Below are 17,605 nucleotides of genomic sequence, written 5' to 3' on the forward strand. Positions count from 1 at the left end.
AATATATTTTTTACGATTTATTTGAATTTTCTATCATATTTATGTGTATCTTGATTTTTCGTCCGTATCTATGCGTATCTAAAACGTATCCCGATACGTTTTTTAAAATTGCGTTTCCGATACTTTGAACCTTGCACCTAACCTCGCCTCAATGTCTTGGAAATATGCCTCTAGGGTCTGTTACCTTACATTGACAATCAAGAAATACAAAGAGAGCTTAACATGCAGAACAATGAGTTCGCATGGTCCTAGGAAGGGAATAATATTCTTTTTTTCCCCTTCCCATCACACAAACAAACACAGCCTTAGGTTTCATAGCAAGCAACAACCATCTTGCACTATTAATTTTCTATAATCTTTCATAAAAATCGTATAAGCTTCATTTGAAACATAGAAAATCAACTATTCATGAAAAAGATGTAAGAAAGAAATGAAACTTCAGAAAATAGAAGGGTTGAGCCTCTATTTTTGTCCTAGGAAAAGAAGAAAAGAAAAGAAAAGGACAAAAGAAATAAGAACATGGTGATGATGAAAATAATCAATATGTGTTGATTAGATAAAAAAATTTCAGTGATTAAGCAAGGCAATCCGCCATGAGCGCCTTATCACCTACTGATAACTGTGGCTGGAGATTCCATTCCTCCAATTTAATTTCAGGAGTGTCTTATTTAGATCTACTTGCAATCCTGATACACAAGACACTTGATTATATAAGCCGGCTGCAGAGTTGTCTATAGTCAGAAAAGACGGTTGTGTCATTAGCACACTAGCAATGTGGAATTTTGAACGATCTCTTGGTCCACATCAAACTTTATCATTACAATTATTATCGATAATTATTAGCAATACAACTGTAATTACTGGTATAGTTGTTCTTGTGAACAAGTTAACTAGAAAACATTAACATTATGAAGGGGCTCAGCCTCAAGTGAAGGAAGTTGCAATTATCTGATTTAAGCAACATGACATTCAAAGAATACAATCTATCAATTACTGCAGTTTTTTTTTTTGAGAAAAGGTAATCTATTGTATTAAAGATAAAAACACCCCCACTCTACACAGCAAGAAACTGTGAATTCATTATATCCACCCGTACAAAAAGTATTGCTCAACCATTACAAAAATAACAAAGTGGAATTCAAAAAAGAGCTGAATGGAATACTTGTAAAACTTCTGTTCACTGCAACCCAAGAATGAATTCTACCCCATAGTTCCTATACAATTATATATCTCAACAGCTTCAAAAGTTCTGTCGTTTCTTTCCATCCACAGTTGAAAAAATTGCCAGAGTAATCACTTTCCAAACTACTTTCCCTTTTTTACTCATGCCCTTCATCCGCCAACTAGTTAAAAGCTCCAGAACAGATTATGGAAAACAAAAGTGTAGCCCAAAAATGTCTAAAACTTTGGACCACAGCCTTCTAGCAAAACAACAATGCAAAAAAGACCCTTGTTTAAGAGCAACAAGTTCCTTACCCCCACACCACCACTCTCTTTAGGTTGACAAACCTTTTTCCAGCCCACTAAATGAACTTCCCCCCATCCTTCCAGCCATTCCATAAAAAATCCCTCATTTTCCAATTTCCCCACTACACTAGCCAAGATGGGAAATAAAGAGAGGACCAAGTAGGCAGGGAACTCAAAACACTCTTAATCAAAGTGACTTTACCCCCTTTGGGAGTTTGGATAGGTACTTAGTCTTCCACCCTGAAAGCCTTCTTTCCACCCTTTCAATCACTAGATTCCAAACTGATTTTGCAATTCACTTCTCTCCTAGTGGAAGCCCCAAGTATCTTGTGGTAATTTGCCAACTTTACAGCTGAACAAATCAGCCAATAAATCAGCATTCACTCTTAAAAAAGTTGCTTTTTAAACCTGAGACGGCCTCTAACCATTTTAAGATGAAACTCAGATTCAAAACTTTGTCTGGAACAGTCTTACAGAAGAAGAGAGTGTCATCTGTAAACTGTAAAAGAGGGATGCTCCTCACCTCACACATCCTAAAACCCTCAATCATGCCTAGCTCCTCCACTCTCTTGATCGTCTTGCTGAGAGCTTCCATGATGCAGATAAAAGTAGGGGAGAGAGAGGATCCCCTTGCCCGATCCCTCTCGAGCTAAAAATCTTCCATAAGAGAAACCGTTTAAAATAACGGAGAAACTCATATTTGAGATACAAACTTTTACCAATTCCTCCATTTGGTCCCAAAATTCATCCTTTTGAGCATATAGTCCAGAAAAGACCAGCTAACATGGTCATAGGCCTTCTCCAAATCCACTTTAATAAGCACACCCTCCTTCATCTCTACTCATCCAAGAGTCCAAAATCTGTCTCCCTCCAACAAATGCACTTTGATATTTTGAGATAATAGACCCCACTACTCATTTTACTCTACAAGACAGCACCTTCACAATAATTTATACATACTTCCAACCAGGAGGCCTTCTCCAAATCCACTTTAATAAGCACACCCCTCTTCACCTCTACTCATCCAAGAGTCCAAAATTCCATCCAAAATATGCCTCCCTCCAACAAATGCACTTTGATATTTTGAGATAATAGACCCCACTACTCTTTTTATTCTACAAGAAAGCACCTTCGCAATAATTTATACACTTCCAACCAGGCTAATAGGACGAAAATCCTTCATGTTTACAGCATCCTTTTTCTTTGGGATTAAGGAAATAAAAGTTGAATTTAGACTTTTTTCCGAAACACCATCAAAATTAAACTTCAAGAACACCTTCAACAGGACTTCTTTGAGAAAACCCTAGCAATTCTTATAAAAAGCCATCATAAACCCATCCAAGCCAGGGGCTTTATTGGCCTCCATTTCGTAAACGGCTTCTCTTCTTCCTCAAAAGGCTTTTCCAACTCTCTCTCCTCTTCTGAAGACAAACTATCAAACTCCAGCCCATTAAGCTTTGGTCTACGGTGCCACTTCTCTTTAAATAGCTCCTTATAAAAATCAATTATGCTCCCCCACCGATCTCCAACTTTTAATAGGGTTTTCCCTTCGTCTTCCACTTGCCTGTTGTCCCCTTGTTTTAGCCACAAACAACAAGATCCCTGTCTCCATTTAATTTCATCTTGATACGCCAACCTGTCAATTTGCCTTCAATCTTCTGTCCTCCGTATGAGCAATGGGACCCTGTTCCTCTGCTCTATTGTCCTCTGCAACAGTCGATAGACATTCCCTCTTGAGGATCTCATTCTTCCCATAAATCTCTTTCTTCCACAATTTCAGCTTTTCCTTTAAGAAAGCAAGCTTTGTAGCAAAAATATGCATGGCAAAACCAGACACCTCACAACTTACCCACCAATTACGCAACAAATCCACAAAACCTTCAACTTCAAACCAGCTTTGCTCAAACCTGAAAGGTGCCTTCTTGGGCGAGATATCTTCATCATCTAGCAAAACTATAACATGATCAAAAACAAGTCTTGGCAATGCCTCTTGACTTAAATTAGGAAACTTTTCCTCCCAATCTAGAGTAACCGCAAAACCTGTCCAATTTTAACCAAGACAAGGGTTTCCTGATTATTAGTCCAAGTAACTTTCGCTCCTGTCAAAGGAAGATCAAACAAGCTCCACTTGTTCATAAACTGGTTGAAGCTCCTTACCCTGCTTCCTCTACATGTACCCCCTTTTTCTCAAAAGAGAATCTCACTGCACTGAAAACTCCCCCAATACACAAGGAGAGTCCCACCTTAAATGGATTACATCCAACTCATCCCAAAATAGAGCCCTATCACCATCCTCGTTAGGACCATAAACTGTCACCAGCACCCAACTGAAATCATCCACTACTAACTCAAGGCGCAGAGAAACTGAAAAATGACCCAAAAACTTATCCCTTAGCCTAACTACAGTAAGGCCTCAAATACCAGAATTCCACCTACTATCCCTTCTAATAGAGCGAATGCATAATCACAATCTCTCTGCCTTCAAATGCTTCTCACCACCACCACCCCTACCCTTTCCAACTTTGTTTCCTGCAGACACAAGATACTTGGGTGCCACTTATTTAAAAAATTGTTAGTAACAATGCTTCTACTAAAATTTAGACCCTATCATAATGTATCATTCCAAGTAATTATCCTGAGACCCTCAATGAAACAAGAAAAATCCTCAAAACCGTTTACACCCTTCCCCCTTGAGCACTGCTTCCATCCCTATCATTAAGCCCCCAAGCTAAACAAATAACTCCTTGTTAGTTCTTCGACTTTTCCACCCCTTTTCCTCAAAGGCCTTCTTTTCGATTTCCATAAGGAGAAACTTTGTTTCCTCCATTCCTCTGATCCACTCTCCAAGGACTTCCCCCATAGAAAGAAGCTTTGAGAGAGAACCCAAGGCGATGCCTCTTCCCTCCCCCCCCCCCCAATCCCCAAAAGAAGAACCCAGTAATGTACCTGTATTTCCACCATCAAGCACCATACTATCTAAAGTGCTTCATTTCCACTTGGCGGCTAGAATAGTAGCCAGAGGACTTTCCAAACACTCTACACCTTTCTCGCTGTCCTCTTATTAACTTGGATGGTCACTCCCTCCTCACCACCCCTTTCTTCAACCTCCATACCTTAACATTTGAACCAGTTTCTCTCGAGCCTACTAACTCCTTATTTCCCACCTCAACAAGGTTTTGGGTATGAATCGGGTTAGTAATACTCCCCAATTGGGTCCACAGTGCAAGTCCAATTTGGCCCAAAAGAAGTGTCCAGCCTTTCCTGATCAAATCCATTGGCTGCACTTAGATGGGCATGTCCTTCCCATTGAACGCCAGTCCTCTACCCTCCCATTAGATGAAACATTGGGCCTCACTCCCTTTCCTCCAATTAAACTTGAGACCAACTCTTAGGGGTGATCATTTCAGCCCAGCCCAGGCCCAAGCCTGCATCAGGCCCACAAATTTTAGGGCCGAACCTAGGCCTAATACTTCAAGCTCGGCTGGCCCACATATATTTAAGCATACACATTTTATGTATAATGTATATGCATGTACACGTGTTATTTAATATTACATTATATATTTTTTATATAAATATTATAATATGACAAGTATAATTTATATTATATAATGTATAAAATAAGTATATATGTCATTTAATATAAAATATTATATATATGTAATGTTTTATATATGAAAAACATTGGCCCAAAATCAGGCCTGGCCTGGCCTAGAACTGTGTAGATCAGTAGATCTAGGCTCGGGCTTATGTTTCAAGCCCGAAACCCCAAGCTAGGCCAGGCCTGAGCCTAGGCTATAATGTAAAGCTCGACTTGGCCCGTGATCACCCTACCAACTCTCCAATATCACCCTTAGTCTTTCAAGAGTCAAGACATCTTCCCACCACCGCTTCGATCAAAAGCTCCTAGTTTGAAATTTGAACCTTTGACAATCTACTACCTCCTACATCTTTTTGCAAATCGACTACAGAGCAGCTACAGTTCGGATCACCCATAGCCCCATCACCTTCAATCCTAGGTAATCCAACCTCTATAATACAAGCCACATGTCCTTTGTTTCCATTGGATTGTGAGGCCCTTTTTCCTTCCACAACACTGGCAACCAATCTTCTTTCTAATGAAAGACCACCCTTGACATCGCCACTATTAGCAACTACTACTTGTTTTCCTTTCTCAACTCTATTCACATCTAGCTCTCCATTCACTTTAAACAAGCTTACTTCATTAACATCCTACTAGACCTACTCTTCACACATCTCCAATGGAGGGTCAAACTTCAACCTCCTCCAGCTTGAGTTCCATCCACAAGGGTACCACTAAAGTCCTTTTTTGGTCAATCACTCTCACCTCCTTCAGTGGATAGCCCTTCCATTTGCATTTTATTCCAATCCACTCAACTATTTCCTTAGCTCTCTCCGAGTTTTCAGTTTCAATATAGCCTCCACAAAAATCACCAATCTTCCAAAATCAAACCAAATATTCACACCAAAGGTACAAAGGTAAGCCCACTATGCGCACCCAAACTTTAGTCGGCTCAGAAACTCCCTTGTTCCAGACATCAACCCCCTGTTCCCACCGGTAAAGATGGAACAATGCCCCTCCAACATTTCTTGCCCCAGTGTTCAGCACCCTACTAACTCCGTTCTTCAATGAAAGGATGAAGAGAAATTTTCTCTCACTCATGACACACCCTCACCCCCAATATCATACCCTACTGCATTACCTCCCATCATTGCAGCTCTGCCATCAACAAGCTCATGCCCACCTCTTCTAACAAGCAACCTTCAAGAAACACTTTTTGATGCCACTCCCCACATCTGTCTAGTTCAAAATAACAGATACCAAAACAGACTTTCAAGTTTGTATTTCCTTTAGTGGACCAGGTCAGCAATTGGGCTTTTTCAGCAAAAGAGGCTCCGGTTCCTTGCTTTTCTTCCAACCCAAAGCTGATACCACTCCAACCACCCTCATCCTTTCTGTTTTGAACCATCGAAATGTCCCTTTTGCCAAATCCAAGCCCACCCTACATTGCTCCCTTCCCTCATCCTGCTTCCCTTCTTCCAAACACCATCCAGATCATCAAATTCCTTAACAAATATAACTAGGAAAGCCTGATAATGCTCCACTTTTCCAATCATATGGTAACTAAGAAGCTATTTCCTTTAAATGTAATAGAAAATGTAGCTAGTTCCACCCAAAACAAATCATTGGAAAAGTCACCCATTACCTCTCAAATAGCTTGACAAAATGAACCTACATACTAACAATGGAAAGTGACACTAATTTTGCAAGTACATGGGCCTTGAAACAAGAGTTAGATTTCAAGAGATTATACAAAATTTTGTCCAAACAAATGAATAAAAAAGTTGAAGATATTATTGTGTTAGAAATCAAGAAAAAAACAAAGTAAATGCAATAACAGAGAAGAACAAACAAGCTTTAACATGGTTCAGTGATTTGTGACCATGTCTACAAATGAATCCCTGTAAAATTTTACTTTTCCCAATCAAAGATCACAACCCTAGAGAGTGAGCTAGTTTTCATCATTGAATTAGGTTTCTCAGTTCTCCATGCTTACCTAATTCAAGTACAACTGAGAATACTTGTAAAATAAATAGAAGTCCGGCTTTTAATTGATACTCTTTTTTTCATCCTTTAACTGTGCAAATGCAAAGAAAATAGAACATATATCAAATCAAAGCTAACCAACTAACCTTGTTTGGACTTCTGAAGGATCACTGCATTCAGAAAATAACACCTTAACAACAGGGTGCAGATATATTTTTGAAACAGGTCCAACAGTCCCTTCCATTTCTAAACAATGTCCAGTGCAACACCAAGCATCAGGATTTAGGAGGACAATACATAGAACAGGTAATTTGGAACTCAGATCCCTGACCAATGTTCGGAATGATAATTCATCCATTGCACTTTCCAATAGCTGATTGACAAGCATGCCTTGCAGAGTGTGCTTCCTGCTCAAGGCATTTCAGATCAATTAATAAAGAAATTATTTTAACATTGGATATATGTACTCAAAATGACCAATACAACAAGGTGAGATCAGTGCCACAGACAAGAACACAAAACTCATATGGAAAATGGAGAAGAAAATGCAATAATACATAAAAGAGAAAAGTTAGAATCATTATCAAGCACACCTAGACCACAAATGAAAACATATGCCATTTAAAATTTAATAAAATGTCTGCCCATTTATCTCCCCCCACAGACCCCCCTGCTGGTATTAATTCCTCAACCTCAACACAAGACATTCTTCCTCATTTATAAATTAGATTATATTGAAAAATACTAGAATATACATAAATTTAGTGAACATATTATTTTACTCAAGTAGAACAGGTTATAAATGTAAAATAAAATATAAAAATATCATAATATTGAGAAGAATATAATAAAATGCAAATACTTAAATTAACTATGGAAGAAATACTTTGTATCCAAATTGCATAAAGAAATTATAAATAAATTCAATTCGTTATATATGTATGAATAAACTAGGAAATATGCAAATTAAGTAGATGGTTAATTTTATTTAGGTAAAGAAGGTTATAACCTTGAAACAAACTTAAAAATAGAACTTTAAAAACATAGGGTCAATATTAAAACATATATATATATATATATGAAAGTAAATATAAGAAAAATTGCTATGAAAAAAATACATTGCATCCTTAAATGCATAAAAATTACAATAAATTTAGTATGTATGTATAGATCATTTAATTTAATAGAGAAGGCAATATACATAAAAAATAAAAAATACAAAAACAAAAGATTCATATTATAAAAAAGAAATAAATTGTACTGACATACATAAAATTATATATATATAGAGAGAGAGAGAGAGAGACAGCAAGACTTATATATATAGACTTATTCCTCAAACCAACTTGAGGCTTACACCCAACCACCTTGCCTCTGCCTTGTCCTTTAAAACCTCGCTTCTAACCCCTTCAACTTGTAACAAATAACTTCTTATAGGTTCTGCACATGGTCTTCTCTGCACATGACCAAACCATCTTAAGTGTATTTTCCCTCATTTTATCATCTATTGGAGCTACTCCTGGGTTAATTTGAATGAGTTCTTTCTGACCTCATCTTTTTGGGTGCTTAAAGTAAAGTTCATTGAACTCAAAGTGCAGAATACCATCACAAGGCAACTTGACTAAAGCTTCCAGAATTAAAAGAATGCGGGATCCATAAACTAAACTTCTAAATCAATTACCAGAAATACAAAAGAATGTGAGATCCAAAAAAATAAAAATGAATCCATTGCACCATCTCAAGATCCACACTCGTCAAGAGCATACCAGTACCCCTTTCTGAAATTGAAGGTTTTTGAAATACCTTAAATAAGTAGGGAATGATTACACGTTATGTAACTATAACAATAGCCCAGAGCATTAATGCATCTTACTATCAGAGGAAAAAAGAGGAACTTACATGCTTCTTATGGTTTGATTGGTCTACATAACATTGTAATTTAGATCAAGTTGCAGATAATATTTTCTCACCTAAATACGTCGCCTGATCCACCAACTGGCAAACCAGTGGAAATGTAACATTTAAATAGCCGGATGCCACCATCTAGTGGCACGTCATTGTTACTAGCACATGGGTAAGCTCCAAGGAGAGATGAGCACTGAGTACACAGAAATTCAATCCACTTAACATCTTTTGAGATATTGGAGGATCTGACCATAAAACCACTTCCAAGATATCCATTCAGAAGTGGCATTTGATTTACTAGATGTCCAATATGTTCTCTAGACTCTTGTGCTTCAAACTTAGAACATATTACAGATGCATTATGTGAGCAGCCTTCATGCTCATAACAACCAAGATTCTTGGCAGAAAGTTCATCTGCTGATGTCACATATCCATCTGACATTGTAGGAGATGTGCCAAGTAAAGCACTAGAGTCCTTTTTCTTTTCAGCATGGCCACCTTCAATGTTTGCAGAACAATTTTTGTTCACAAGCGACATGCAGAATAATCTCTCATTGATATCAGATGTCTGGTCACTTTGACAATCAATACTGCAAGAATCTGTCAGAGCTTCAGCACGATCAACTTCACCAATAAGATCAGGTTCTGAGCCATGTTTTAACTTATGGAACGGTAATCCAGCAAGGTCACTCTCGCAGACAACAACAGATGCTGCATCTACTAGGCAAGTACCTTCTGCACAATCATATGAATTGGCATACTTAGTTACCATCTTCTCACTTGCACCTCCAAACGAACAGCAGCAGGCTCCAAACCAGTTATCAGCTACCTCTCTCCAATTAACCGATGGCATTTCCACAAAAAATCTGTACAAGAAAATTCTCAAGAGTAACTTAAAGTTGATTTTCTATAAAAGTTAACTGGGTCACTTGAATTGCTGTATTCAAATTAAAAGATAAAATGATATAAATAGGAACCCTATTACCATTGATCAGTACAAGGTTCTAAAGAACTTCTGAATCAGTATGTGTGAAGGACAGTGTAAGTTTACTAATCACAATTGCAGTGAGAACACTACCTCAACAACTACGAGAAAATTTATAGGAGCATATCCGAAAGGAATGAGACATGGCACTCAAATCCACTTCAACGGCTTTCCTTTTTTTCTTTTCGAGTATAATCCTTACAAAGATGAATTTACATAAATTCAGTGCATTCAAATTCAAAGGGCAAAGCTAGGAAACCAAAGGCAAGGACAAGAACCAGGTGTAAACCCTGGTAAAGCCTCTAGAAGATGAATAAAAGTGAGGACAACATAAAGGAGAAATAATAGCATCATCATCAGCCACAATTTCATTGCTGATATTCTTCCAAACTCAAATCAACCCAACAAAGCCTTATCCCAACTACTACAACATCATGTTTGGCCATTCCACTCTATCAAGTGAAACATCCACTGTCAAATTGTTAGCTGTCAAGTCATTTCTCAATACCTTCAACCAAGTCATTTTGGCAGAACCCTAGCTCTTCTAGACCCTTCTACACATATTGTATTGCTCTTAGGGTTCAAGGGCAAGTCTCTACAGCTACCACAGCATAGAATTCTCACCACTTAACTACAGTCACAAGCTTCTGCAAAACTTAAAAGATGTCACAATTCCTTTCTCATTTTCTGATGTTATTGTATTATTTGTACAATTCTTTGTTTACCATTCTATTGAAATTCTTTTGTATATTTCCTCTCTCACATAATATAGATTATAAGTGCAATGATATACACCAATGAATACCTCTGTAAACACAGATTGAAACCCACAATTTTATAATTAATATATAATTAATATTTGGAGACTAACTTTTGTGCATGAAATTCACACAAGCATATTGCAATCTTACACATACACTGCTTCTATAATTATATAAATTCATAGTTGAACAAGAAGCTATATGAACAAAGCTTCAAGAAAGGAGTCGTTCCAAGTACTAACCTCCAATTTGCAGTTGATATCATAATATTTTGTGAAGGGGGAGATGCTAGGAGGGTGAGGAGATTGAAAGAACAGATCAAGAAGTTTGAAAGAATCTCAAATTTGAAAATCAACTTAGATAAGAGTTGCATAACAAGGATTAACATGGAGGACAATGCCTTAAATTTGGTAGTGGGCTGTTTAGAGGGTCCTATCAACCCTTGGTCATTGACCTACTTGGGTCTTCCCCTAGGTGCCAACCCTAAGGAAAGTAGATTTTGGAACCCAATTGTAAAAAGATGTGAAAGGAGATTGACCACTTGGAAGAGGAATTATATCTCGTTGGGAGGTAGGATCACCCTAATAAGATCAACTTCGACTAACCTATCAATCTACTTCTTCTCTATGCTTAAGATTCCACCAAGGGAAGAGAAGAAATTAGAAAAAATTATGAGGGATTTCCTTTAGGAGTCGGGAGAGGCTAAAAAAGATCACTTAATTAAGTGGGAGATTGTGTGTAAAAGCAAGAAAGAAGGTAGTTTAGGTCTCTAGGAATTGGGAATGTGAGAAAGAAGAATATGGCTCTCTTAGGGAAGTGGTTATGGAGATAGATTTTAAAGAGGGATAACTTGTGGCATAAGGTGGTGGACAGTATTCATGGGAGGTTGGAGAGTGGATGGGGTGTTGGTGTATCACATCGGGCTACTACGCCGACACCTTGGAAAGCAATCCATAGCGTCCTCCCTCATTTCCTCAGGTTTATTAGGCATGATGTTTGTCCAGGGAATTTAATCCGCTTTTGGAAAGACATTTGGTTTGGTGACCAGCCTCTAAAGGATTTGTTTCCTTCTTTGCATTCCATTTCCTTATACAAAAATGAGAATATCTCAAAATCCCTCCTATCTTACCTTTGGGTCATAATTGAGATTTTGGGTTTTGAAGGGGATTGAGGGATGAAAAAGTCATCTATTTGTCAGAGCTTTTGTTTCTTCTTGAATGTCTGCTTAGAGCCTTCTAAACCGGATAGAAGGGTTTGGTGCCCAAATTCTAAAGGTTTCTTTTCCTATGCCTCTTTTTTTTCTTTAATGCTCTTTGCCAGTCCCCATTTCATTCCTATTAAGGAAGTTCGGTGTCAAATGATTCCCCCTAAAATTAAGGCTTTTTGTTGGGAAGTGGTTCATGGGAAAAGTTAACACTCTGGATTACTTGCAAAAGAATAGGCCTTTTTTGTGTATTTCCCCAAACTAGTGCAATCATTGTAAATCTAAAAGTGAATCTTGTTAACACCACTTAATAATTTTCTATTCCTTTGTTGCAAATATTTGGGATTGATTCTTCTTTTTGTATGGACATTTCTATCATTCCTGATGTTCTCGCAGAGCAGGAATGCGTTTGGTACCAAAAAAAAAAAGAAAGAAACAAGCTATTCTCGCGTGAGAACAACAGTGATAAATCGACACTCTAAAAGAACGTGTTCCTAGAGAATGTGTGGTTCTCACAGCGTTAATGCATATTAACGAACACATGCCATCAATTCCCACATAAGAGAAGGGGTATGTTTGGTATTTCACACGAAATGATAGAAACAAGCCCTAAACAACCACCTTTCATTCATTCAACACTACCTCATTGCTGCTGCACATCTCAGAGGAGGGAACTCCCTTGGCTCCGGTTGCGTCAACAACCGGATGTCAAGCAAATGGTACAAAGCTCTGGCAACATTTCCAGCCAAATTCACGTAAACAGGTAGGTATATTCCTTCTCATCATACCTTATTTACTCATCATTGCTCTATTTTACTCGTCGTTGCTCTAGCTAGATTCACCCAAACTACTCTCCAACAACAATCATCTCTAACAGATGTCGAGTTTCCATCATCTGAATTCGTTTATTCAAATTAAGAAATAGTTTCGTTATCCAAACGCCATTCCTATTTCAATAGAACAAAAATGCGTTCTCAAAAAACATCTTGCCAAACGCCTCTATTACTCCCAAGGAGCAAGAAATAAAATTCTTGTTCTAGCACAGGAATTTCTAAAAGAATAGGAACAGGTGGGAACATTGCCAAACAGGGCCTAGGATGTTGTTTGATCCATCTACCTTTGCTTGGCCAAAGAGAAGAGGAAGGATAACATGGAGATGCACTAGAGCAATAGTGATTTGGACCTTATGGGAAGAAAGACAAGCTAAGATCTTCCAAGAGAAGGAGAGAAGTAAACAACAAATTATGGACTATGTAATGAGTCTAATGACCAGGGTTATACATTGGCTACTAACTTTGGATTAGTTTAGACAGTTCTCTTTTGATGATATTTGGAGGAACTGGTTTTCAACGACTTCTAGCTTAATACAGAAAGCTAAAAGAAGGTTGATTTGGGTACCTCCCATTGAAGGTCTTTTTGAAATCAAATTTTGATGGGAGAAATCAAGGCAACCCAAGTCCCATAATCGGAGGGGTCATAAGAGATAAGGAAGGAAATATGGTAGCACTTTATTCAGGACCAGTGGGGAATGAAGACTCTTTAAAAGCTGAACTGTATGCAGTCCTACAAGGTGTTCAGATTGCAAAAGAGATGAACTTGGAGAACCTAGTGACTAAAGGGGACTCCAAGGTGGTGGTGGGCTGGCTAGAAGAGCCGAATTCAGTGATGTGGTGTTATCGAGATGAAATGAAGAAGTTCATATGGTTAACACAACAGATGAGTTTGATTATACAATGGGTGGGGAGGGAGGTTAATGCTTTGGCTGATTCCTTAGCTAAGCAAGGGGTAATTAGGGATCAGTTGTATAGGGCTCATTTGTAATTCTTGTGCTGTTTTTTCTTTAAGAGTGAGGCTGCACCTCATGCCTCCCCCTAGGAAGCTTGTAATAGTTGCTTATCATTACTGATTTAATGAAATTTTAATGAACTTTTACTTATCAAAAAAAAAAAGATTCAAGAAAGGAGTCCAAGGGCCAAGGAAACATTCTCAATGAGTGTTCAACATGTAAAGGCAAGTAACTAGAAATCTAGAATTAAAGCAGATATTTGAAACCCTAAAAGCAATAGAAGGAAAAGTGGAAAAAATGGTTACTACCTCAGAGGCCTCACTGTCAACTGAGTTGAGCAATTCTTGCAGTAGAAATACACCCCTCCACAAGAAGATAGGTTCTTTATATCTAAATAATTGTATAATATAGTATTAGAAATGCAAAAGAAAAAGAACCTACAAGCAAACTAGTGACTGTATTGCTAGATAGTAGATAATAGAACATGTTTTACATGAACAAAGCCCTATACTGCCTGATTCTTCTGGACCAAGTAATTACCAAACAACAGATAACCCAGAGTGCAAGCCAAATTGAACCATGTTAAATAAAATTTGACTTTTGTGCACACAGACAAATGCGTGCAACTGTTTTGGCTACAGAAACACTTTAAATCATACCATGGTGAAGATAAAATGACCAGAAAATATATTACAAGAATAAAACAAATCAATTTGCAGAGAAAATCGTGTAACTATAAACTTAGCTAATGTTTTTTAGATATAGAACTAATCAACATGAAAGTAAATGAGATAATGTATCTCACAAAGTAAACGAGATGCATAATTCTGTAAATGCAAGTCATCTGAGGAACCCCACCAGACAAAAGAAGAATACATTTTATGTATGGCAATTAATTGGAGTCTCTATAATCTTACCCTGATTATACTCATTTGTAAACTTCATAGGCACAGGTAATATGAGTCTTAAACATAAATAAGACCAATTTGAGTACAGAAACTGTGAGAAAGATCACTGCTACTACCCAATGAAGTCCAAATACCTGATAAGTCATCAAGTACTACCAATAATAAATAATTGATCTCCTCTCTACGGGATTCCCTTGAATCACCATAAAAAAAGGCTAACCTTTCATCTAAAGTAAAGCATAATCGCATTACCAGCAGGACCTCAAAACTAGAAAATGCCATATATCCAACCAACCCAAAAATAATGGCGTTGTGCATTGCTAGTCGTAGAAACAACCATCTTGCCTAATAGCTAACATGCAACATATGCATCAATTGAGGCAGGAAAGCATTGGTTTCATTTCACAAGAAAAAAAGGAAGTGTTATAAATGGCATTACAGTGTCTTCCTATACCATCAGAACGGGCAGTGGCTAAAGAAACCGCATGCTCCAGATAAGTACAACCATTTAAATTACCCCAACATAGCTTAATTGGCAGTATATAATTCCCTAATTAGCACAACGAGGTAGCCTAAATGCTTTCCATGAGATTACCCAAACCACCTTTAAGACACTCTTAGGGAAATAGTTTCTCATTGTTTACCTAATATCAACACTATAACTATTTGAAATTCGGATATCTGTGAATGTTCATGCAAATAAGAATGTACTTAAAGTTAAAGAAGCAATCGAGCAAAGGACGATACACTTTCCAAGCGATAACCTAAAGAACGATGAATTCATATCATATTTAAGTCTGTGACAACAGACTACTAGCTCGTAATAACAATAACACAAGTAAGCGCAAAATAGATGAAAAAATAAATAAGCTAAGTACAGCAATAACATGTTGCTGTCAGAGTCTGAAATGAAAAGACCATGAAATTTTCTTACCAGAATCCACTGAAAGAGGCTGCAATCTATCCAAAAGCCCACTTTCATTAACAAAACCCTCGTCGGGAAAATCCTGTGCAGAAATGAGGCTCGTAACGATCGGATGATCAACTGGAAGAAGCAGAGCAAGCTTAACCTCAATGTGATCCTCCGTCGCTCTAAAATCTACGGAAGAGTCCAAATCAACCAAAACCCTGGGTACGGGAACCGTAAGTGATAAATTGAGAATTCCATCATTGATCCCTTCAATCCAGCCAACCTGAAGCATAAAGTCCTCGAAGTTCAAAGAGACCTTCAAATTCTGGCATTGACTTACAGGTTTGATGTTCGGATTGAAAAGAAACAACCGAAGGATTGGGATGTGAGCTTGGGTTTCCCATGTAAACCTCCACTTTCTAGGGTTTTCGAGGGCGCGAAACTCACAATCCATCAGTTTCTACTTTCTACCTTCTAACGAGATTTCGCAGTTCGCACCATTGTTCTCTCCTCCCGCTTAAATCAAAAAACGAAAAAACGTTTTTCCCAATATACCCTTGCCATTACCCTGTCTAGGATAAATCACGTATGCCCTTCCAGTCACAAACAAGAGTTCACATCTGCCCCACACGGGGCGCCTCACAACGTCCCACAGCACATTTCCCATGTGTACCTGATGACATCATTGATTCTAATAGTATGAGATGCTTTGGATGTTAAAAAATAAAATCTATTCAATTATATCACTTAATGGCCCAAAGCTTTTAGGTTGAATGGTTCTTTAAGATGGTATCATAGTCACTTTGACCAAATGATTTAATGTTCGATTCTCATCACCCCTATTATAATTAATTAAGTTTCAGCACAAGATATGAGCGGGTTTGTGCTATCCATTCTTTAAGCCCATTGGACTCTCATGTAAGGGGGCATATTATAGAATAAAACCTATTCAAGGATTTCACTTAACGGTTGAAAAATTCTTTAAGACCCAATACATGGCAGAGATGTACCGGTTTCCAAAATGGCAAAACCATGGTTTTAATTGACCTCATCGGACCGACGGTCAAACTGTTCCATCCAGAAACCGGCCATCCATCCAGTTTCATTTTTCATCTATTGAAACATTCAGCAAACCACAGTTGAACCGTTAAACCATTCAACCCAGACTTAGGTTATTTTTATTTAAAAACCCCTTTTCATTTTAGTTATTTTTCTTAATTTAGAAAAAATGTCATTTGACTGATCTGTTCAGATCAGACGATTGAACTGTTTAACCCGAAAATTGGTGGGTAAAACATGCCACAAGGCCACCACGTAACTGGGGTTAGTGGAATCAATACATAACCTGACATGTGTAGCCCCTATGTTATTTATGTTATTATCCCGTTTCATCAAAAAAAAAAAAAACTGAGGTTTGCAACATTATGCATATGCCAGACTTTCCGGTTTAGTTCTCGTATATTTTTGCGTCCCTAATTACTTTCCGTATACACAAAAGGCAATAGTATATTTGGGAAGCAATTGATATTGTAATTTGTAAATAAGTCAGCCCTTAAACTCACGTTTGGTTTGATAGAAAATAAAAGATAGAAAGTGGAAGTAAAATTTATGAAATTTCTTAAAAACTTACTCTCAACTTTCTGTTTTCTCTTTGATTTTCTTTCAAACCAAATACAAGCTAAGAGGAACATTGTTGTATACCTACCTAATCTCAACTAGTTAACTGTCGGATTTCATTGAATTAACTACACTTTGCATCTATTACAACTAAGAATCTGTTTGATAAGAAGATAAATCTGTTAATGTAAAATTTATCCAACTTTACAATTTATATGATTCGTTTTACACGCTACATATTTACATTTACACATATATATGCATCGTTTTCAAATGCAGCCTAAAGGACTTACTTGTATAACCAGTAGGTAAAATATTTGGTTTGACATGTGATACAGAAACACTGCCATAGCAAGCTTTAAAACCCACGTAACACGCAACAGACAATACCCGTTATTTGACACATGAGTGCTTGTGATTGGGTTCTTTTCTCTATTAGGGTTTCATTTATATAGGATTGTACTAGCAAAGAAGACAATTACGTTGACAGAGT

At 37.5% G+C, this 17,605-nt stretch overlaps 1 protein-coding gene across 3 annotated transcripts in view; it reads right to left on the minus strand.

Moving 5' to 3' along the window:
• Positions 1-16,005, minus strand: part of LOC104595621 (HECT-like ubiquitin-conjugating enzyme (E2)-binding protein) — a 28,032-nt gene extending 12,027 nt beyond the window's left edge. Inside the window, exons 1-5 of one of the 3 annotated variants that reach the window (XM_088886979.1) lie at positions 15,520-16,005; positions 13,986-14,067; positions 9,007-9,807; positions 7,183-7,443; positions 489-686 (exon numbers count right to left, since the gene is read on the minus strand). In XM_088886979.1, coding sequence (XP_088743105.1) covers positions 665-686; positions 7,183-7,443; positions 9,007-9,807; positions 13,986-14,067; positions 15,520-15,949 — 1,596 coding nt within the window. In that variant the 5' untranslated portion in view covers positions 15,950-16,005 and the 3' untranslated portion in view covers positions 489-664. Of the gene's footprint in view, positions 1-488; positions 687-7,182; positions 7,444-9,006; positions 9,808-13,985; positions 14,068-15,519 lie in introns of those variants that run through there. The other 2 variants (XM_010256424.3, XM_088886980.1) reach the window with 2 other exon arrangements.
• Between the last annotated feature and the right edge of the window lie 1,600 nt (positions 16,006-17,605).

The sequence above is a fragment of the Nelumbo nucifera genome, chromosome 5 (assembly GCF_055504915.1).
Source record: "Nelumbo nucifera cultivar China Antique chromosome 5, China Antique-T2T, whole genome shotgun sequence".
Classification (NCBI taxonomy): domain Eukaryota; kingdom Viridiplantae; phylum Streptophyta; class Magnoliopsida; order Proteales; family Nelumbonaceae; genus Nelumbo; species Nelumbo nucifera.